The sequence below is a fragment of the Pectinophora gossypiella genome, chromosome 28, assembly GCF_024362695.1.
Source record: "Pectinophora gossypiella chromosome 28, ilPecGoss1.1, whole genome shotgun sequence".
Taxonomy (NCBI): Eukaryota; Metazoa; Arthropoda; class Insecta; order Lepidoptera; family Gelechiidae; genus Pectinophora; species Pectinophora gossypiella.
Window position 1 is genome coordinate 5,949,846 of NC_065431.1, and position 24,685 is coordinate 5,974,530.

At 38.6% G+C, this 24,685-nt stretch overlaps 3 protein-coding genes across 3 annotated transcripts in view; 2 read left to right on the forward strand and 1 right to left on the reverse strand.

The window, feature by feature from the left end:
• The window catches only part of LOC126379184 (extracellular serine/threonine protein kinase four-jointed-like), a 30,519-nt gene extending 13,873 nt beyond the window's left edge, over nucleotides 1–16,646 (forward strand). Inside the window, exon 2 of the mRNA XM_050027860.1 lies at nucleotides 14,093–16,646. Within this exon, the coding sequence (XP_049883817.1) occupies nucleotides 14,132–15,748 (1,617 nt within the window). The 5' untranslated portion in view covers nucleotides 14,093–14,131 and the 3' untranslated portion in view covers nucleotides 15,749–16,646. The remainder of the gene's footprint in view (nucleotides 1–14,092) is intronic.
• LOC126379156 (uncharacterized) overlaps nucleotides 1–24,685 on the reverse strand; it is a 215,904-nt gene that overhangs the window by 153,873 nt on the left and 37,346 nt on the right. The gene's annotated exons all lie outside the window — the stretch shown is intronic.
• Nucleotides 22,269–24,685, forward strand: part of LOC126379162 (zinc finger protein ZFP2-like) — a 127,884-nt gene continuing 125,467 nt past the window's right edge. Inside the window, exon 1 of the mRNA XM_050027819.1 lies at nucleotides 22,269–22,428. The gene's annotated coding sequence lies outside the window, so the exon portion shown is untranslated. The remainder of the gene's footprint in view (nucleotides 22,429–24,685) is intronic.

Here is a 24,685-nt window from a genome sequence, read left to right on the forward strand (position 1 = left end):
TGATGAGGCTGGTATTCCACCTCACAACTCACACGATAAGAAGAGGACTCTTTTCTATGATGTCCGTTGCCTACCCCTTTAAATACTACGGGCGTGAATTATTGAAGTCAATGTCATGATGATAACCAGCTGGGACATTCCGGGATTTTCTTTTTTTTAACTAAAGAGTTTCTCAATGATATTTTTTACTTTTAAAAGTTAAAGGAACTTAATCCATGGGAATTTTTCAAAATCTAATCGCTTTTACAAAGGCGAGTTAGTCACAAAAGGTCAAAATTCGTGCCTTCGGTCACGATTTGACACAACAGAAACGACGCCATTTTGGATTTTTTTTATTTTTTTTTATTGATGACCGTTGCCTTTGACACGACCACAGTCGAACAAAAAAAAAGAAGTTGAGCTTTTGAGCACTCGTGACTATTTTCTTGTAATTTTATTTAATTAAATCTACTAGACACTGGGAGTCAAACATAGCTGGCGAGTAGCGGGTGTATAATCTTTACTATAATCATCATCATCATCAGCCCATTAACGTCACTGCTGGGGCACGGGCCTTCCCTATGGATGGACAGGGAGATCGGACCTTAAACCACCACGCGGGCCCAGTGCGGATTGGTGGTTATTAAGGCCGCCTATTGTAATGCTAATGCAGCCGGGACCAACGGCTTAACGTGCCTTCCGAAGCACGGAGGAGCTGGAGATGAAAACTTTTTTTTGTGGTCACCCATCCTATGACCGGCCTTTGCGAAAGTTGCTTAAAATCAACAAACGCAGACCGAGCGCGTTTACCGCTGCGCCACCGAGCTCTTTCGCAGACCGAGCGCGTTTACTATAATATTTACTTACAACCCTGCCTACCCCTTTGGAGCCACAGGCGTGATGTTACGTTTATCCATGTAAGTATGTTATATAACTTCGATTGGTTATTTAAGTATGTTTTTGCTTAACGATGAAAATTAAATGCAACCAACCAAATCATAATGCTTGTGATAAGATTAATCACTGTGAATTAATACGTTTGTTGGATTAAAACGAACCGCTCTGAATTCAATTGCCATTATGAGTAACAGCCTCCATGGTCTAGTAGTCTAGGCTCATGATCTGGAGGTCCGGGTTCGATTGCCGATGGGGACATTGTCGAAACCACTTTGTGAGACTGTCCTTTGTTAAGGACATTGCAGGCTTGAATCACCTGATTGATCCGTGCTTCGGAGGGCACGTTAAGCCGTCTGTCTCAGCTGTTGGCCGTAAAAACACCTCCACCAACCTGCAGTGGAGCAGCGCCTAAATATACGTATATAGGCTGTCTATGTTTATGTTACATTATAGGTACGGTCACGAGCATTAATATGTATACACTTTGGTACCATGTCACATTAACTTTTTTGACAAATTGAACTGTAAGTCTCACTAAATGTCAAATATGTTAGTGCGACAGAGTCCTAAAGTGGGTACATTATATTGCTCATGACTGTACTCTATAGAGATACATAAACTCACTTCTATTACCCACCGGGGTAAGCAGAGACTATGGAATTGTACTTATTAGTTTCGATCCTGACACACTTCTCTTGCTTCCTCCACATTCATCAATCGTTTCATACACGCACGCCGGATCAGAGTAGATCGTACTAAACCTTTTCTAAGGACATCTCCAATTTGATCAATGTACGTCCTTTTAGGTCTTCCTTTGCCAGCCTACCATCAACCTAAAAAAAACCTCCCACTGATACCTACCTTCATAGAAATACATTTTATCTAAAACAAGTTTAACAAGAAATTCTTTTATGTCGCCAGTCATCATTTGTCGAATAAAAATTAGTAACGACTGAATTTGTTAACATTAGTTCCTAATCTATATATTTAATATATGTTACAACGAACAGGTCACAATTTTATTATAATAATACAATTAAAATTAATAATAATTTGTCCGAGTTGGACCGCTTCTCGAAACGGTGGCGCGAGCAAGCTGGGGACAGGGAGGAGTGGAAGAAGGGAAGAGAGGCCTTTGCCCTGCAGTGGGACATTGAGGGCTATTAATAATAATAATTTGTCCATTTACAGTACGAGATATATAAGAAGAAGACTTTGGATGTCGATGCAAACAATAATTACTAATAATGATTGTTGGTAAGAAAGAGTTTAAACAATTATAAATGTTAACAATGCTAAGTATGTTCTCTATAAAACTTCTAATTGTGTTGTCATGGGCTAAATAACCGCATTTTTTAAGGAGCGACTAGCTATTAATAAATCCAAAGTCAAATCATAAATTTTGGGCCAACAAAAGCCTGAGTAATGGTTCAAGTAACGACTACATACTTCTTCTTCTATCGTGTGGGTTGTGAGGTGGATTACCAACCTCATCAACCATTGCGTCAGGGTTACTATTGAGCCGCCAAAGGCCCCTGACATGGCTCATGTAACGACTACTCGCTTACAACAGTAAGTAGTAACCGGGACCAACGTCTTAACGTGCCTTCCGAAGCACGGATCATCTTACTTTCGGACAATCAGGTGATGCAAGCGTGAAAAGTCCCTACCAAACAAAGGACAGCCTCACAAAGTGATTTCTACAGTGTCCCGTTGGTCTTGATAAGCCGTTGGTCCCGGCCATTAGCCATAAAAACACCTCCACCAACCCGCATTGGAGCAGCGTGGTGGAGAATGCTTCATACCCCCTCCGGTTGATTGAGGGGAGGCCTGTGCCCAGCAGTGGGACGTATACAGGTTGTTCATGTTTTTTTTGTTTATGTTTTTATATTTTTACACTATAACCCTTTGCGCAGTGTTTAACTGCAAATCATAGTGAGATTTGTCCCCTATAGGTCGGAAAGTGTTAGCTATTGTTATTGTGTGGTTATTTTTGTATGCTCGCTCCTGTATCCCCCTCTTTCGCTATTGTCCATGCTTCTCTGAACAAATACCTGAGCTTTTAACAAAACATTTCTTATCATTAGACGCGTTTTGGCGTTTTTGTATCCGTGGTATTTGGCGTCCGAGCTTGTTTGACTTGTGTCCTACACGGGCATATCTTCACGCTCTACTGCAGTTGTGGGGTGGACTGTTGTTGGTAAAAAGGGGACTAAAGGTTAAGTTATGTTTTAACATATTATTTTGTAGCAGTATTTATGAATTCGTTTTATACATACTTAGCCTAGTTGGTAGAACGCTTGCCTCTCACTTTGAGGTCGCAGCTTTGAATCCAGCACAGGCCTAAACCAATGATTGACGAATTTGTTTTCGAATTCATGTTTGGATCATAAATGATTATCACGTGCTCAGCGGTGAAGGAAAACATCGTGAGGAAACCCACATACCCGAGAAATGCGTTTTCTGAGGTATGTGACTTAACTTGTATTGGGCTGGTTTTCCCTTCGGGTTGGAAGGTCAGACAGGCAGTCGCTTCTGTAAAAAACCGGACCTGTCAAATCTTCAGGTTAGGTAAGCGGACCCTGTGACAAACGGGATAATGCTAGGGGGATGATGATGATGTTTTTAATAAATTCGTCGTGTATTAAGTCGTGTCTTGAAGGGAAGCTACAAGGAAAGAAAGGAAGGGGAAGACCAAGAAGAGCTTACATGGAACAGATTAAAGAGAAGGCGACCGTCGTGTCTTATAAGGAAGTGAAGGAATTGGTCGTTGATAGACAAGAATGGAGAATGCTACACCGACAAGAGCGTGGCTCTTAAATTAGTGATGAAAAGCAATACTATCCAGGCAACTTTAGAGTAATAGGAATAGCCTTATAAGTCGGTTAGAGCCATTTCAACACAAATGTATCTCAACGTTACGAATAGTGAAAAGGTTTTATGTCTTATTCCCTGTCTAACCTCATATAGGACATGGTCAGTAATGTGTCGTTCCCGGGAATGTTCCCAAAAGTGGGAATATTCCCAAGGCAAAGTGGGAATATTCCCGTTGTAATAACTCTTTAATAGTAAGGACACTGTCTTCTTATCTTTTTAAAATTTTTCTTTCTTTTATTCTGGTCTTATCTGTTGTTGCTCCTATTAATTCCCAGGAACGGCCTCAGTGGTCCAGTGGTTGAGCGTTGGGCTCACGATCCAGTCCCGGATTCGAATACCGGTGGGGACATATCACAAAAATCACTTTGTGATTTCTACTTTGGTAAAGAGTAACCGGGACCAACAGCTTAACGTGCTTTCCGAAGCACGGAATCATCTTACTTTTTCGGACAATCAGGTGATTCAAGCCTGAAAAGTCCTTCCCAAACAAAGGACAGTCTCACAAAGTGTACAGTCATGAGCAATATAATGTACCCACTTTAGGACTCTGTCGCACTAACATATTTGACATTTAGTGAGACTTACAGTTCAATTTGTCAAAATAGTTAATGTGACATGGTACCAAAGTGTATACATATTAATGCTCGTGACCGTACAGTGTATGTATGTGTGTAATTCCAAGTAACTCGAGAGAACAGAGTAAAGTGCGGTTAAAGTCCATAGGTGTCGTGTTACTCAATTGTGCTCGGTTCTACCTCCCAGATAGCTCGGTCACAGGTTCAGTTCCCAGTTAAAAATGCATTCAGGCTATAACTTACCTTTTGCGTTAAACTATACTTACATAGCTGGGATTCGAACCTGTACTCTATAGATGTCGTGGCCAGATCTTAGGATTGATCATTTCACGACCTCCGTGGTCCAGTGGGTTCGATTCCCGGTGGGGACACATCACAAAAATTACTTTGTGGTGCCTAGTTTGGTTAGGACATTACAGTCTGATCACCTGATTGTCCCAAATCAAGATGATCCGTGCTTCGGAAGGCACGTTAAGCCGTTACTCCCGGTTACTACTTGCTCATCTAAGTAAGTAGTCGCTACATGAGTCATGTCAGGGGCCTTTGGCGGCTGAATTATAACTCTGACACCAGGGTTGACTTGCCTTGCCTTCCGCCCCGCAGTACTCTGTCTGACGCGAGTGGGATGGCAACCAGAGCAGTCTATTACAAAGCCATACTAGGACTCCTGTCCTAAAATAATAAAAAAAACCGATATTAAAATAATATTTATTCAAAAACGATTGCTAACAATAACCTCAAACTAAAATCAAAAATAAAGCATTGAAATAGAGACATCTGACGTCTAGGACCGGTTACCGGGCTGGGATCGAACCCGGGCCTTCAGATACGATCGCGACGGTGGTATTCCAAAAATGCCCCGTCGAGATAATGTAACGTTTACAAAAAAAAAGAAGGAATATTTTTTTTTATTTTATTTAAAATAAATAAACTGAAACTTTTCTTTGGTAGTTATATACAATACGAAACGTTTTTTTAGGTTATTATTTTTGCGTATGCCAAAAAATAAAATACATATATGTATATTGTTATAGGTAAAGTTTTGTTTTTTTCTTTATAATATATATTTATTTGATAAAATTTATTTATTTATTATTTATTTTCATTTATTTCCATAATTCTTAAACAATATCTTACCAGGAATATCCAATGCGATATCGATACATAAATGCGATTAAATATTAAAAAAAAACTTAATAATAATTATTATTATTTTTAAAATAAACACTTAATACAAAACTCTTTTTAAATACATTTGCTCGCAAAGTAATAGCTATTTTTCATAACATGAACCCACGACTATATCTCAAATGGGGTAGTCAGAGGTGCATCCATCGCTAGATGAACAAAGTACCCACACCTCACCGAGCTTTCTGTTAGACCAACGTGATAGGTGAGCCGTATTGCCGTCTATAATGGTCGAGACGACTGTGTTAATGCAAACTACACTTGAGATAAATGAATAACTCATTTGTCTACCGGTATAGGACTTTCAGTTATACCAACATGACCAATAAAGTGCCGCTTCAGGGAATGTTCCCAAAGTGGGATTCTCAACTCTTTAAAATACAGTGGCTGCTTTTCTTTTTCAAATTGTTCTTTCTTGTACTCAGCCGGGTCTGCATGAAAACCGCGTTGCGCGCGACGCGAATTATATCGAGGCCTTCGACCAATAGCCGTATGACGGTAGATAGCATTCGCATCGTTTATTGGTTGAAGTGGTCAATATAATTCGCGCCGCGCGCGACGCGGTTGTCATGCAGACCCGGCTGGTGGTATCTGCCTAAACGTTAGGTTATAAAGCTCTTTTTACAAAAGTTTTGCGCCTTTTTTACTGCCTGGAACATTTGTTGATGGTAGGGCTGGCAGAGGAAGACCGAGAAGGACTTACGATGACCAAATTGGAGATGTCCTTAGAAAAGGTTTCATACGATCTACTCTGAACCGGCGTGCGTGTATGAAGCGATTGATGAATGTGGAGGAAGCAAGAGAAGTGTGTCAGGATCGAAGCAAATGGAATTCTATAGTCTCTGCTTACCCCGGTGGGAAATAGGCGTGAGTTTATGTATGTATGTATGGAACATTTCCAAAATGTTGACAGATGGTACGTCGTATAGTGATTATTTAGAAGATATGAATGCATGGGATTAACTGTCTGAGAACTGATATTAGGCAGCTAAATTACTCAAATGTATAAAAATATTTTATGTTTTTTTTTTTAAAAAAGAACGTCTAGGGCCCTGTGCCGAGGTTTTTCTTGCAGCTTCTTTTCCCCGGCTATACAGGTTGTGAGAAGCTGCAGTAGTTTTAGGCGGATGAGACGTTCGTTATGTAAAAATTGACGATTCAAAGTGTAACTATGTTACCTACTGAATGAAGATATTTTTGAATTTGAATTTATCGCTCGATAGAAAAATACATTTAATTTGCTGTCCCTACCTCCGTCAAGGCATATCATTCATGCTCACATGTGTTCCAGTTACGTATATCTTTTTTTCCTTTTTTCTTTTTTTTTCCATCTCGAGGCAACCCACGATAATATGAAGTACTTTATATATTATGGTCCCAAAAGTTATCGAAACCAAAAATCGTATTTTTTTTTGTGTTGCCATCTTTTTCGTCGCGAACGCAACGTGAATTGTTAATTTGGTTCTTCGAAAACAATTTTGGTAATTATGTGTTTTGAGATCGTATTTTTTAAGTTTGTTTTGCTTGAAATCGATACTGCGCATAGATAAAGATTGTATTGGCGGTAACATATTGACCCCGCCGGCGTGGTCGACGATTTCCCTCATTCAGCGCTTATCGCTATCGACCCAGTAGGGTCGATTAATTCTTTCAAATATTTTTCCTCTCAGACGACGCCCTAAGCCGAGGTTCGCGCCCAACTGGGCACCCTCAGGCCTGTTGTCTTAATCGTTGTACCGGGTGAGAGCCTTAAGCGCTCCCCATTTGTCCGGCCAAGTAGTTAATGCCATCTGCGGCAAATCTACAATAAGTCACGTCAAAATCTACAATAAACACATACAATTATGCGTACATAACATTCATCATCATTAATTTAAGAGCCACGCTCTTGTCAGTGTAGCATTCTCAATTCTTGTCTATCAAAAACCAATTCCTTCACTTCCTTATAAGACACGACTTTCGCCTTCTCTTTAATCTGTTCCATGTAAGCTCTTCTTGGTCTTCCCCTTCCTCTCTTTCCTTCTAGCTTCCCTTCTTTGATGTTTTTAATAAATTCGTCATGTCTTATTAGGTGGCCAATCATCTTGTCTCTTCTATCTTCAATAGCTCTCAATATTTGTCACTTTTTTTTAGTCAACTAAAGATATAACGAATTAGTAAAATGCTAACGGTATCCCGGTGGGGACATATCACAAAAATCACTTTGTCATCCCTAGTTTGGTTAGGACATTACAGGCTGATCACCTGATTGTCCGAAAAGTAAGATGACCCGTGCCTCGGAAGGCACGTTAAGCCGTTGGTCCCGGTTACTACTTACTGATGTAAGTAAGTAGTCGTTACATGAGCCATGTCAGGGGCCTTTGGCGGCTCAATAGTAACCCTGACACCAGGGTTGATGAGGTCGGTACTCCACCTCACAACCCACACGATAGAAGAAGATTACGGAGGCCGTAAATAAATAAATAAATAAAAAATTAATTTAATTAATTTTATTTTATTTATTTATATTATTTTTTAGGGAACGTGCCCTGGAAAGTCCCGCATTTAAAATTGGAATCTATAAAATCGACGAATCACGGTGACGTGGCGCGCGCATCCAACGATTCCTAATTCGAAATGATTAATGATGGCGTCTTCAGATGTTTGAGAGAAGTGTTATGCTATGAAACTTCGCGCTGCTTTCCTTTCGGGGTAGGTTAGGTGGTTAGGATACATAATCATCGTCATCGTCAGCCCATTAACGTCCCCACTGCTGGGGCTCGGGCCTTCCCTATAGATGGATAGGGGGATCGGGCCTTAAACCATCACGCGGGCCCAGTGCGGATTGATGGTTATTAACGACTGCTAATGCAGCCGGGACCAACGGCTTAACGTGCCTTCCGAAGCACGGAAGAGCTCGAGATGAAAACTTTTTTTTGTTGTGGTCACCCATCCTATGACCGGCCTTTGCGAAAGTTGCTTAACTTCAACAATCGCAGACCGAGCGCATTAACCGCTGCGCCACCGAGCTCCTCCGAGGATACATAATATTGGCCCCGATTCCTGCAGACACCGCCTAATTTTATTTTAAGTTATATCTGTCATTTTCTTATCCGTCGAAAAGGAAAGGGACGGATGATTGTCAAAAAGTTAATTTTAAAACGAATAAATAACCGGGCGAATAAAATAGGCATCTCGCTGGTATGTAATCCTTTTAATGTGCTGTCTACTTAATTCTGTCGGGTTATTGGCCGATGTAAAATTTTTAGACGGTTGTTTTAGATTTCTGCTTAAAATTGACGTGTTTTTTCATAATTTTTATGCCTGTCGATTACCCGTCCCTTTCTTTTTCAACGGATAAGAAAATGACAGGTATAACTTAAAATAAAATTAGGGGCCGTCCATTACTCATAAGATGTTGTTTTTGGCATTTTTAACCCCCTCCCTTGGTGATACATGGTGAGGTTCAAGACTACTCAACCCCCCCCCCCCATATCCTATATCACGTGTATTTTTTAAGTGATATATTACTACCCTTCCCCCCCTCCCGCCCTTATGATATTTCGTGATTTTTTCATGGACTTTAACCCCCTCTCGAGCCTCGCATGATTAATGGACGGCCCCTTAGATGGCGTCTGCAGGAATTAGCACCATTATCACCATAAGGCTCATCAGTTCCATCTTAGGCCTTTATATGGAAAGTGTCTGTGGTGTCCGGGAGTAATAAATGTTTCTTTCTTTCCTTTTTTTCTTTCTTTCTTTCTTTCTATTGATCGCGTGACAAACTAAGTAGGTACCCACGCCTCACCGAGCTTTTCATCATCTCGGGTCGGTTTACTATACCAATATTATCCGTTACGATGACATTAGCAATAAAACTGGATGATGGTTATCAACATTTTTAATCTGCGCACGTAGTTCATGGGAACAAATCGGCATAGATCACTGGGTAGGGGACCTATTCTGCCGTCATACGATGAAAAACCGTTAACTGGCAAAAGTACTTTTCAAAAAACGCAGCAAAAGACTGAAAAACTTTTTTTGTAAAATATAGCATTAGTCGGAGACCCATACGAGTTGAGCTATCACCATCTCCCTAGCATTATCTCGTTTCTCACAGGGTCCGCTTACCTAACCTGAAGATTTGACAGGTCCAGTTTTTTAAAGAAGCGACTGCCAAACAGGCAAAGCAGGCAGGGAAGGTCAGGCAGGCAGTCGGTTCTGTAAAAAACGGACCTGTCAAAACTTCAGGTTAGGTAAGGGGACCCTGTGAGAAACGGAATGCCTGTTTGACCTTCCGACCCGATGGGAAAACCAGCCCAATACAGGTTAGGTCACTTACCTCCGAAAATGCATTTCTCGGGAATGTGGGTTTCCTCACGAGGTTTTCCTTCACCGCAAGGCACGTAATAATAATTTATGATCCAAACATGAATTCGAAAAACAATTTCGAAAATCATAGCTTTAGGCCCATGCTGGATTCGAACCAGGGACTTTACAGTGAGAGTCAAGCGTTCTTTTATTAAGCGGTTGCACTTGGTTATTAGCTGTAAAACATCTCCACCAACTTGCAGTGGAGCAGTGTGAGTGGGACGTATATAGGCTGTTTATGTTATGTTATGTTTGAGGATATTCTATTGCCATAGAAAAGACATCAACGGGTTTCGTTGTTCTTTTTTTATAATGCTTTTTGATTCTTCTTCTTCTATCGTTATTATTGAGCCGCCAAAGGCTGACATGGCTCATGTAACGATTACTCACTCATCAGTAAATAGTAACCGGGACCAACGGCTTAACGTGCCTTCCGAAGCACGAATCATCTTATTTTCGGACAATCAGGTGATCAGCCTGTATTGTCCTAATCAAACTACGGATTACAAAGTGATTTTTGTGATATGTCCCCACCGGAATTCGCACCCGGGGCCTCCGGATCGTGAGGACACTGAACCACGAAGGCCGTAATTGTTCTTATTACATTTCATAAAATGCCTATAACTGCCTATTAACGGTTTAGTTGTTGAGCGTTGGCCTTACGTCCCAGAGGTCCTGGAACCTCAGTGCTTTGAGGTTGCCTTAACTGTAGACGGAGTGTAACAGTAACTTCGCGTCCCATTTTTTGAGCGCTGATGTTCAATCTACGGTAGTGGTAAATCTATGTGATGATACTATAACTAGGACACTGCGGGAGTACTACGGGGCGGAAGGCAAGAAGGAAACTACTGCCCTATTAATTTAATAGAATTTAATAGAAGAAGAAGAAGCATGGAGAATGCTACACCGACAAGAGCGTGGCTCTTAAATTATGATGAAACTATTAACAAAGCCTTTGTGGTCCAGTGGTTAGTGCGTTGGGCTCACCGTCTAGAAGTTTGGGTTCAAGTCCCCATGGGAATATTGTCGAAATATTCATTTATAATTATTGCCATTTCCGGCAATTCTACAATAAGTTATGTAAAAAAAAGTTAAATTGCAATTTGGCGCATTTCTATATTTATCCCTAAAAAGTAGCATGGGGAATGCTTCACCGACAAGAGCGGTATGATCGAACGCTTCACAAATACTCCCTCTAGATTTACAAAATGGCTGCATTCAATAACTCTAGCGTCTCGATCGCGGAAACATCATAACGGTCAGGTCGTTATATAGGGAGCATTGTCTGATCGTCTGTTGTTTCAATACGTGTCATCACGCTGTGTTGTCTAGCGGGGTGGGTAGGGCGGTGGATAAACTTTATTGCTATAACCACCTTTTTGGTAGATGTTCCTTTTCGTGTGACTTATACTATTGGATTATTCAGTAAGTAACATAGTTACACGTTGAATCGTCAATTTTTACATAACGAACGCCTCATCCGCCTAAAACTACTGCAGCTTCTCACAACCTGTATAGCCGGGGAAAAGAAGCTGCAAGAAAAACTTCGGCACAGGGCCCTAGACGTTCTTTAAAAAAATAAACAAAATATTGTTATACAATTGAGTAATCTAGCTGCCTAATATCAGTTCTCAGTTCAATTTCATTTGATTACCCCCGTGGGAAATAGGCGTGAGTTTATGTATGTATTACGGCCCCCGTGGTCCAGTGGTCGAGCGTTGGGCTCACGATCCCGAGGTCCCGGGTTCGAATCCCGGTGGGGACATATCACAAAAATCACTTTGTGATCCCTAGTTTGGTTAGGACATTACAGGCTGATCACCTGATTGTCCGAAAGTAAGACGAACCGTGGAAGGCACGTTAAGCCGTTGGTCTCGGTCAGTACTTACTGATGTAAGTACGTAGCCGTTACATGAGCCATGTCGGTGGCCTTTGGCGGCTCAATAGTAACCCTGACACCAGGGTTGATGGGGTCGGTAATCCACCTCACAATCCACACGGGAGAAAAATTGATTTTAGCGTCTACGCTGAAGAGAATCCGTTCAGCTGGTTCTCTTTCAGAGTCGTTAAAACCGACAGGATTGTGTCTTCTAACACGATGGACCATTATATGGGCGATGTGCTGATCATCTGTCACCATAAGGTTCTTCATATCCATCTTAGGACTTCGCATCAAAAGTGGCTGAAAGTTCTCTTCTGAGTAGGCTCTGCCCACCCCAATACTGTCATAACCGCCACCTATCACGTTGGTCTAACAGAAAGCTCGGTGAGGTGTGGGTACTTAGCTCATCTTGCGATAGTAGTACCTCTGACTACCCCAATTGGAATAAGGTCGTGAGCTTAGAAATCAGAATCATTTATTCAACGTAATTATCATGGATAAACTTGTTGAAGGTCAATGTAACATTTTTGAATCTACGTCAATTCGCAAGGTGTTATGGCTGAGGAGAAGAAATGACAAGAAACTGCAACAGCAACACATCTTTCTTGCTTGTTATGGTTATGCGCTGCCCAACCCATTAGCGATAACAGGCGTGAGTTTAAAATTATCCTCATAATCTTCTCACTACATTCCCCAAACACAAATTCAAAACACCTTTAAAAATGAACCAGAAAAGCAAAACGACGCAAAGGCCATATAAATCGAATGTTATAAAAATTATGAACTATAACTGACTCGGACGCAGTAAAAACAACAAAAAGCAACGATCCGTGCCACAGAGTGTGTTTTACAAAATTCTTACAAGCTCCGAACGAAAAAAAGAAGTTGAAAAAAGATACAAAAAAATACTCTGTGGTTTGACTTAGGGATCTCTGTAGAGCTGATATTCTTCGTATGTATATAGTGTGTTTTAAGTTTCCTTTTTGTGATTGATACTCTATTGAGGTATTTAACTCACGCTTGTTATCTTTATCGGGGTCGGCAGAGTAACACATATTATATTATTTTATTTATTCTATGGCTGTGAGTTTTAGTTAAATTAGGAAGTGGAGAATACAAGTCTATTTTTTATTGGGAAATCTAATTAAAGGAAATTATTTTAATGTAATCTTGACAAACTTAAATTTGTAATATTTTATTGTATAAATATAGGTAAATAGACTATTTGGAACTCTAGTAACATCGGTATTACCAAAATAACGACAATGGTTTTTTTATATAAAAGTTATAATAAATATTGTAAAAAGTGAGTAGTGAACGATAAGTAAAAACCAAATTATTAAAAATTAATGAAAATACATTTTTAATTACCTACTTTTATCGCTCTTAATGATTTAATCTTTTAAGTAGGTATCTACTTCTTTTTTAAAACATAAAATGTGGAATCAATAAAAAAAAAAACAGTTTTAAAAGGGTTTTTGTTTACCTGGACTGCCAAAAACCCCAGATTTAAAAGCCGCCCGGGTCACTCTAACGACCCAAAAAGGTGGTTATAGGAACTCTATAAAAACCTCGCACGCGCCGATGGGGCGTAACGCAACCATAAAAACAATTACAGACACACTAATTGAATTATTATTAGTAAATTGCAGCTTACCGGATAATTGGGGGTGTATAACAGCTCTATATAATTTCGCCTTTGTTTACGCGCGGAGGCGGAGTAACTGGCATTTTTTTGTAACTAATATCTGGTATTAGCTTTTTTGTTTACTTTTAAGTTTGTTTTTATTGTTTTTTGACAAGTTTATGTAGTTTTGACATTTATTTTTTACAAATTGGTATCATTGACATTCTATTTTTTTTATCTGTCTGTCAATTCGGTTTAAATGACATTCGAGTTGTTTAATCTTCTGAACGCTTATTTCTCTGTTCACCCCGACAGGGATTGAAGGCGTTAGTTTTATCCGCCCCTCTTCAACTTTGTCCATTTGACTCTTTATAAAAATAATAACATAAACATAAACATAAACTGCCTATATACGTCCCACTGCTGGGCACAGGCCTCCCCTCAATCAACCGGAGGGGGTATGGAGCATACTCCATCACGCTGCTCCACTGCGGGTTGGTGGAGGTGTTTTGACGGCTAATAGCCGGGACCAACGGCTTGACGTGCCTTCCGAAGCACGGAATCATCTTACTTTTTCGGACAATCAGGTGATTCAAACCTGAAAAGTCCTTACCAAACAAAGGACAGTCTCACAAAGTGATTTCGACAATGATTTATAAAAATAATATCAACATATTTTCTATAGATTTTATTGACATGTATTTCTCTTTGTTACAGATTAAAAATGTCGACGAAGTAACGGAGAGAAAATCCAAGATGGACGTCACAACGCCAGAAAAAATGAAGGCTGTATGCGATAGGATACCTACATTAGAAGACCTAGAAAAAAATAACATTAATAATAATTCCAATGAATATTTAAGTATGAAAAAAACTAATTACGTAATATTTAGATACTCTTACAAAGATGAAATAGCAAGAAGAATGAAGAAAGAGTATAAATTTTACAATTATTGCATACTTAGTGTATCTATTAGCTTCATATTGGGCCTTATTATAGGAGTTACAATAATGAGTTCTACCCAAACATTTAACAACCAAAAATTAACGAAAAACTCAACAAAAACTTCAATTAGCAGAAGCCTTAATTCCTTAAAAGTCGACGACTTAAAAGATATAGAAAGAAAAGAAAGGAAAGCTAAAAACAACTTTACAACGGTATCTTTTACTGGAGTCGATAAATATAAGAAAGATATCTATCCAAAAGGACTTACGGAAGACATGAAAAATATACTCAAAGATACTAAGGAGTATAAGCAATTGACGTTTAACAAGACAAATTTTGTTATAAGTGATAAAACAGTTCTGTATAATAACGTGTTTTGGGGTCCTGAAGTTGAAAACTCTATGCCACAAGGCTATGGGATCAATTCAGCAGAAATATGGGAACGATATGTCAGTCAAAGTGAAGTTGTGAAGATGGAAACAGGCTGCGGCAGAATGCAAAATCGCTTAGTCACTTTCAAAGATGGATTACAAGCCTGTGTGAGGTACAGACAAAACACAGATCAAATCCAAGGCGAAATATTCAGTTTCTACGTCGCAAATTTGCTAAATCTATCAAACTTAGCACCATCAGTTGTCAAAATTGTCGATTTGAAAGACAAACTCTGGAAAAACGTAGCAGAAGACATTGCTGCGGCCCAATGGAATTCGAATAGGGCTGTTGTTCTAACCCAATATATACCGAGTTTGGAGTCAGCGAAAATACCAGAAATTTTAAAGCCATCAAACAGGCATTTAAACAAAAATGACGTGTTAAAAATGTCCTTACGAGAGAAAGAAAGTGAGGAATCGAAGCAGATTTTAATTGACAAGTTGAAAACGAAAAGTTTGAAAGTTAAAAGTGACATCGAAGCATCAGATCACATAGAAATGGAATTGAACAAAAAAACTGTAGATTTATTCGTTGAGTTAGCACAATGGTCAGATCTGATCATATTTGACTATTTAACAGCAAATTTGGATAGAATTGTGAATAATTTGTTCAATTTTCAATGGAACATTAACATTATGGATGGCCCGGCTCATAATCTAGCGAAGAAAATGGATAGCGGGCTTTTAGTGTTTTTGGACAACGAATCTGGTCTTCTGCACGGCTACAGATTGCAGAAGAAATATAATGTTTACCACAGTCTTATGTTGGACAATCTTTGTGTGTTTAGAAGAACAACAATAGAATCTCTAAAAACCTTGTACAAGGCAAATAATGTAGGTATTAAAATAAGCGATATGTTTCATAGAAAGAACAACGCAGTTGTAAGGGACATCCTACCTCCTTTGCCTGAGAAAAATGCTAAAATATTACACGAACGGATAGGAAGGGTGTTAAGTCAAGTTGATGAATGTGAACAAAAATTTTCAAATAGATAAATAAGTTGTTAAACAAACTTCAAAGAAAGAATCTTTAAAGAAAAAATCTTTTAAGAAAGAATCTTCAAAGAAAGAATCTTTAAAGAAAGATATGGCGTGTACTGAAATCTACACAAATGTCATCCAAGTGCCATCAGGGTGTTTAAAAAGGCCACATGAAAGCAATTCATCTCAAAAAAAAAAAAACTTTTGTGATCCAATAGTTAGGCTATTGCAGACTGATCACAATGTTCGAAAGTAAGATGATCCGTTTGAAAGCCACGTTAAACCGTTGGCCTCAGTTACTACTTACTTAAGTAAGTACGTAGTCGTTACATGAGTCAAGTCAGGGGCGTATGGCGGCTCAATAGTAACCCTGACACCAGGTTTGAAGGGGTTGGTAATCCACCTCATAACCTACACGACAGAAGGATCTAAAAAGCAATATTGCTATTTGACATTTGCGCTTTTTTAGGTGAATTGTTTTAATTTAGTCTTATAAGCCCCCAAGATCTTTGTAGACATAAAATTCTTTCAACCAACGACTGAAGTGATAAAACCCTTTGTTTTTTAAGCATTTTTTCGATACCAAATAACTATTATTTATTATTTAGGAAAACTAGTAGAATGTATCGTGCCAGTTGTATTTCGAAGTGATATTTAAAAATAGATGTTGTTTAGTTTTTTTTTTGTAAAATATCTGTGTATTTTTTAATTTTTATTTGTAAATACGCTTCTGTAATCATCACTAATTTAAGAGCCACGCTCTTGTCGGTGTAGCATTCTCCATTCTTGTCTATCAAAGGCCACTTCACCTCCTCATAAGACACGACGTTCGCCTTCTCTTTAATCTGTTCCATGTAGCTCTTCTTGGTCTTCCCCTTCCTCTCTTTCATTCTAGCTTTCCTTCTATGATGTTTTTAATAAATTCGTCGTGTTATTCCTTATTAAGTGTCCAATCATCTTTCCTCTTCTGTCCCCAATAACTCATATATATTTGTCTCTTTTCCCTTTCTACTAGCACTTCCTCATCAGTGTCTTCCTTTCTGTCCAACTTATTCTTTCCATCCTCCTCCAACACCACATTTCAACTCCGAACCCCAAACCCCGGTACCAGACTTGTACCAATGAGTTATTAATTTATCTTATGTGCAGTTTTCACTAACACAGTTGTCTCGACCATTATAGACGGCGATGCGGCTCACCTATCACGTTGGTCTAACAGAAAGCTCGGTGAGGCGTGGGTACTTAGTTCATCTTGCGATGGATGTAAAATCAAAAAGCAAAAGTTCACTCACTGAGTCCAGCGAATTATTTGTAAACAGTGGTGAAATTATGAACCATTAGTTGTCATAATTATAAAATTTATGTTTTTGTAGGTGTTTTTGGTCTATTATTTTATTATAATTATGTAACCAGGAGGTCTTAAGTGCTACCAGTTTTTTACTATTTATTACTTTGCAAGAAACTGATTGGACTTTTGCACCTTATCGTACCTCTGAGTACCCCATTTGGGATATAGCCGTGAACTTATGTTTATATTTCATCTTCGTTTTGAATTTTGTAATAATACAGAAGTGTCAATTGCATATACTTTGATAGTTTACACAATGTCCCTAGTTCGAATCCTGGCTGTGCCAATTTTAGTGTAATAAAATTACTGTACAACAGTGGTTCCTAACCTTTTTAATGTCACTACCCCTGCGAACAAGTATGGAAATTAATTTAAAATAATTAATGGGAAATGCAAATGCAAATGGAATTCTATAGTCTCTGCTTACCCCGGTGGGACATAGGCGTGAGTTTATGTATATATGTACTTATGTTAAAATAATTAAAACCACTCAAATTCGAACGAATTGTTTATTATGTAAGTAAGAAAATGCACGTTTAGGTAACTGGTAAAATAATATATAAATCTCGGAGTTAACTAGTGTGAAGGTTCAGAAATTGCTTTGCATTCGCAAGTTTGACAATATTTGGTTCGGTTTCACTCAACGCGCATCTCATGTCATGCTCAACATTCAGACGGTTTCTGGCTTTTGTTTTTAATGTAACAAGAGTTATAATACTATTTCGTGCCATCCCGTGTTACCCTCCTTGAATCTCTATTTTACCCCTAAGGGGGTAATAGGTAATAAAATAAATCAGGTTAGGAACCACTGCTGTAGAATATGATAATAAAATTATGTGCTTTCTTTTTGACTAATTCGCTAGTTAGCCGGACCACACTTGGCCAGCCAATTAGATCTCAATGATCAATTAGATTACAATGTAATCAAATAAGCGGACTAGGTAAGCATGTACTACCTTAGACTACATCTTCACTTGCCATCAGGTGAGATTGTGGTCAAACGCGATTTTATCTAATAAAAGAAAATTGTTTATCTGATTGTAAAAAAAGTTTCATCATTAGCTGACTGATAAACTGTCTATGTCTATGTAATAGCTTATCTCCCAGATAAGTATCTGATAGCTGTTAAGTCCTTCTATTTACTTAATTATTACTTAATTTTAACAAACAAATGCTAATTTCCGTGGTATTCAACAGGCTAGTTTCCAACTAGTCAAATCTGTTACTTTTTACTAAACGTCAAAACACGAATTTGTATGAAAAAACACACTGTGACGTCATAGAAAAACATGATAAAATGTCCGAATTATTCAGAAATCATTTATTCGCAATAATAATCATAATAATTATTTATTTTATTTATTTATTATTTTATTTATTTTATTTTTTACTTGTGGCTCTGCCCACCCCATTAGGGATTACGGGCGTGAGTTTATGTATGTATGTGTATTTATTTATTAATACGTTTTTGGTAATTCAAATTCATAAATAAGTTGTATAGAAAAAAAAGGAAATGATTTTTGTTAATTTTATTTCATTTAATTTAATTTCAGTTTTAGAACTGTTTTTGTTTATTATTAACCAGAATTTTAATATATCTTTGACCGAAACTACCCAATTATGAATGAATAGATTTATTATGTATCAGAATTTGAATTTAGAATTAAATTCTTCCTTTGTATTCTTGTTTAATTCACGCGGGAATCACAACAAAACAACACTAAAAAATATAGTTCTGAATTCAAATTCAAAATAAAATCTAATTTGGGTCGTGTACTAGGTTCAAGATAAATTATGAAATTCTGATTACTAAATAAAGACAGATCTAAAACTAACGAAAAAGTTTTCCTTTTTTTATATTTATTTTATTTACATACATACATACATACATAAACTCACGCCCGTAATCCCTAATGGGGTGGGCAGAGCCACAAGTAATCAAAGACAACTTGCAGCCACTGTTGATACGAATTCCAAAGATGGATATGATGAACCTTATGGTGATAAGGGATCAGCCTATCGCCCGTAACATTAGTCCATCATGTTAGAGGACACAATCCCTCTGTCGGTTTTTACGACATGCCCGGGAAGAGAAGCAGCTGAACGTGTTCTATGTTTTTTATATGCTCCCAGAACAGCATAGAAGCAATTATTTTATTTATGAAATTTTAATCAAGAAAACGTAATAAGTAATAAGTCCGACATTTTATCCACGTTTTTCTATGATGTCACAGTGTGCGTTTTTCATACAAATTCCATAGTCATTTCGTGTTTTGACGTTTAGTAAAAAGTAACTGATTTGACTAGTTGGATACTAGCCTCTAGATGAAAATTAGCATTCGTTTTTTGAAATACGAGAGACGTGAAGAAATTAGAAACACTGTATAGCTATCTACTAGATAACTTCTAGAATATTCTACAGAGACTGAAGTTTGTCAAAAAGAAAATATATCATTTCTTCACCTTTATTGTCAAAGAATTGTATCGGACTGTCACACAATCAGCGGTTACCGTAACAACGAATGTCCGTGTGATGTGCGCAAGACCTTACGTTATGTAAATATATGTAAAAATGTGTAATTATAATAAATAAATGAATTACAAAAAGCTATTGTCATTTTAATTTGACGCGGTGGCAGGTTGTTAAGGAGTAGACCTCTTTAGACAAGACAAACAACGTCGCCTTAAAGAGAAAACCACGGAATCGCCTTTTTATAAAATCTGTTGCGATTTTTATAAAAAAAAAACCTTGCAATGTTGTCGACATAAGTTTTTACGAGGTATAAAATTAATGAAGGACTTCCTCAAAAGCAATACAGGTGGCGCTGTAAAGATCCTTCTAATTTCATGGATAACAGACATATGCCTCTTTCATCTTTGTTTTTGGGTATAAATGATGACCCTTGTTATTACACCCAGGCACAACACATCTTCAAAGTTGTTTGCAAATGTTTGTTTCCTTTTGGTGGTTGCCTGGAAGAAATTGCTCTAGAGCAATAAGGCCGCCCAAATTGTACTGTATTCATGTGTTATGTCTGATTGTTGAAATTTTAGTTGTGTGCAATAAAGTATATTTGATTTGATTTGATCTTCCACCCATTATTATTCTGATCAAAATAAAGAGAAGCAATATAGGTAGCAATATAATTCTTTACATAAGTAATGTGATCCAAATATCATCGTCATCAGCCGTACGACGCCCACTGCTGGGCATAGGCCGCCACCAAGGATCTCCACGACGATCCAAATATCAAGCAACAATTATTTTTATACTATATGATTCTTTGCTTTTGAGGAGCTCGGTGGCGCAGCGGTTAACGCGCTCGTGCTGCGATTGTTGAAGTAAAGCAACTTTCGCAAAGGCCGGTCATAGGATGGGTGACCACAAAAAAAAAAGCTTTCATCTCGAGCTCCTCCGTGCGTCGGAAGGCACGTTAAGCCGTTGGTCCCGGCTGCATTAGCAGTCGTTAATAACCACCAATCCGCACTGGGCCCGCGTGATGGTTTAAGGCCCGATCTCCCTATCCATCCATAGGGAAGGCCCGTGTCCCAGCAGTGGGGACGTTAATGGGCTGTTGATGATGATGATTCTGCATTAAGTACATTGTATTTTAAAATAATTATGTAAGTACCCGAGTAATGAGAAAATATGTAGTTATCACGTTAAATTTACACAGCGCCATCTATAAATATTATTTTTGGGGAACTTAGGCTGGAAAGTGCCTCATTGAAAAAAAAAAAAACATTTTTTTTTGGAAAGAATCATGTGATTTGTATTTTTACAATAAAGGCGCTTCAAGGTTTTCACTCCTTCCATCTTGTGGGTTGTGAGGTGTCAGGGTTACTATTGAGCCGCCAAAGGCCCCTGACATGGCTCATGTAACGACTACTTACTTACATCTGTAGTAACCGGGTACAACGGCTTAACGTGCATTCTGAAGCACGGATCGTTTTACTTTTGGAGAATCAGGTGATCAGCCTGTGAATGTCCTAACCAGACTAGGGATCACAAAGTGATTTTGTGATTATGTCACTGGGATTCGAACCCGGGACCTTCGGGGCGTGAGTCCAACGCACAACCACTGGGCCACGGAGGCCGTCATTTGTACAATAAAGTATATTTGATATCATTGCTTGCGGCACTGCCTACCCGGTTATAACTTACGAGCGCGAGTATGTATGTGTCGTGGCCAGATCGTAGAATTGATCATTTCATGATGTGCGGAATGTCATTGGTTGGCCAAATCATGATGTAGTTTGGCCAGATCAATGAACACAAAACGTTTAACGATATGAGCAACTAAATGCATGATTACTTCATGATATGGCCAAACGTTGGCAATCATATCGTAAAATTAGTAACATTATCCACCGGTGGTGGCGCTGCTGTCGATTATATTTAAAACTTGATTGATATTATAATCGATAAATGAATTGTTCAATTTTACATATCGAATACGTACATAATTTTGAACCTAAGAAATTAATCGTATATTACACCACATAGCATGAACACCGCACGCATTAACGATATGGCCACACGTTGATTGAAATATCATTAAACGTTGACATTTCAACGATATGGTCAACTTAGGTTGGCTATTTCATTAATATGACCATTTCATAAAATGGTCAAACACATCATGAAATGATCAATTCTACGATCTGGCCACGACATATGGACCTTAACACTTAAATGCAAAGCACGTCCTCCTACCGAGTAGCGTTTAACCCCATTGTCATGGAGATGTGGAATAGATACCTTAACATGTTCCCGCCTGCGACTTCGCCTGGATTGTGGTTTTAAACTTTTTTATTTCCTGTTTGTGCGATAAAGTATTTGTTATTACTACGTACGGCAACTCTCCGCTCCCCACCAGCGGCTGAGCTAGGTTTACCTCACCCCTCGGTCTTACTTTAGTCTTCAATCGTATGGCGTCAGACGTCACACACACAGATGCGCGTGTACGATAACGTCAATGTGTAGTGTCTGTGTAAAACGAGGTGTTTGTATAAAGTGTCTGATTATTAAAATTACGCTTTTGATATTGGTGGGTAAGACGAAATTTTTCCAAATTTTTTCTTCAAACTACCGTCACTTGTTCTGTACCGCTCAGTTTATTTTCGGACGCGATCGGAGGCAGACGCGTTGCTTTCCCTTCGCGCTTCGTTCGCGCTTTAGTGAACTGTTCATATCTACCCGCGTCGGTGTTCATGTGTTTTGTTAGCTGTGATAATATTTTGGACTGTGCATATCAAAGAACAATGGAATCCTGATCAACCCTATTGTAGTGCAGGCGTGATATTGGAGCTAGTATGCTGTCCAGTTCAATTATGGATGTAAAAGGTCAGTCTTTTTTCATTATTTGCTGATTTGAATAAAGCTTATTACAATAAAGCACATCAAAAAAAGTCAGAATAGCATAATTTCTGCGCCGGGCGGAAGGCAAGAAGGAAACCACTGCCCTATTTTTCCCTCAAAAGTATCATGGAGAATGCTACACCGACAAGAGTGTAGCTCATAAATTTGTGATCAGAATCATTTATTCAACGTTATGAGGGTCATTTTTTGATGAATGTGGAGGAAGCAAGAGAAGTGTGTCAGGATCGAAGCAAATCGAATTCTATAGTCTCTGCTTACCCCGGTGGGAAGTAGACGTGAGTTTATGTATGTATGTATTAGTGACCTTCCAGGCCATAAAAAACTTAGATGGCGCAGTATAACTGTAACAAGTTAATTACCCATTTTCCCATTGCTCGGGTACATAAAAATATAGCGGGCAAAATTCAAATTCAAAAATATCTTTATTCAGTAGGTAACATAGTTCTTTGAATCGTCAATTTTTACATAACGAACGTCTCACCCGCCTAAAACTACTGCAGCTTCTCACAACCTGTACAGCCGGGGAAAAGAAGCTACAAGAAAAACCTCGGCACAGGGCCGTAGACGTTCTTTAAAAAAATAAACATAAAATATTGTTATACAATTGAGCAATTTAGCTGCCTAATATCATTTCTCAGACAGTTAATCCCATGCATTCATATCTTCTAAATAATCACTAACTTTATAATAACCTTTTTTGTAAAATTTTTTGTTTAACTACTGTCTTAAAACAGTTGAAAGGCAAATTCTGAATGTCATCGTTAATGGATCAAAGATAATTATTAATATCACGTGGTTTCCAGATTTGTGTCCGGTTAATGGCTATAAGCTCGCCCCCTATTTCATGGGACTTGAACATAGCTGGCGAGGAGTGGGTGTTTATAGTGTACATCTCTGCCTACCCCGTACCATCCTTACTTGGTTGACATACCACTAATCCGCACCAAGCGCTTCGCTTCATCCTTCATAATGCGCACAGCCAAGGAATGGAATGGGCTGCCGGCGTCGGTGTTTCCTGAATCTTATAACCTGGGGTCCTTTAAATCACGGGTGAATAGGCATTTTCTGGGTAAGCTCGTTCCAACGTCGATCTCTTATTCTCCTCGTGGAAGAACGAAGTCAAGAGCAAACCCATCTTAATTAAAAAAAAACCCCGTAATTGTTATACGTATTATGTATATAATGATATATACACAATAAGTATATATTCTAACATGTCGGACATACAATTCGGCGCACATTTAGCGCGCAGCACTTAACTAAGCTATCAGCCGCGCATGTCAACTGGGGACCTCCCGGCACAAGTGTACTCCGGCAAAGATTAAGCTTCAGAGGCGACAGATTGTTGAAACATGGATTGGTGTTTTTACCTACTTACTGCCTTTGCCTAATTCAATACTTTAATAAATAATAAATAAATAAAATACTTTATTGAGCACAATGGACACAAAATACAGAGATAAGGACAACATATACAGAAAAGCACAACAGGCGGCCTTATTGCTCATGCAGCAATTTCTTCCAGGCAACCTTTGGGTACAGGAAAATTTTGTACAAGTATAATAATAGCGGGTTAGTGCATTCTAACAAAATAAATAATTAAAAGAACAACCTACATAAAATAAGTACATTTAACTACATATATATATATACTTTGATGAATTTAGTTTTTAAACAGGCGCTTAGGTACTTGGTTTTTACTGTAAAGTGAACGATATTAACAGCCTCCGTGGTCTAGTGGTTAGAGCGTCGGGCTCACGATCTGGAAGTCCGGGTTCGATTCCCAATAGGGACATTGTCGAGATCACTTTGTGAGACTGTCCTTTGTTTAAGGACATTTTAGACTTTAATCATCTGATTGCCCAAAAAAGTATCATGACTCCGTGCTTCGGAAGCCACGTTAAGCCACTGGCTATTAACCGTAAAAAACACCGCCACCAACCCGCAGTGGAGCAGCGTGGTGGAGTATACTCCATACCCGCTCCAGTTGATTAAGGGGAAGCCTGTGCCCAATAGTGGCTCATGTAACGAATACTAACTTACATCAGTAAGTAGTAACCGGTAGCAACGGCTTAACGTGCCTTCCGAAGCACGGATCATCTTTCTTTCGGATAAAACTTTATGAGCGGGACAGATTTTATTTTTTATTTTATTTTATTAAATCGGCGTACCAACAACTATAACTATACAATGAATGCTTACAAATTCAATTAAGAAGAAA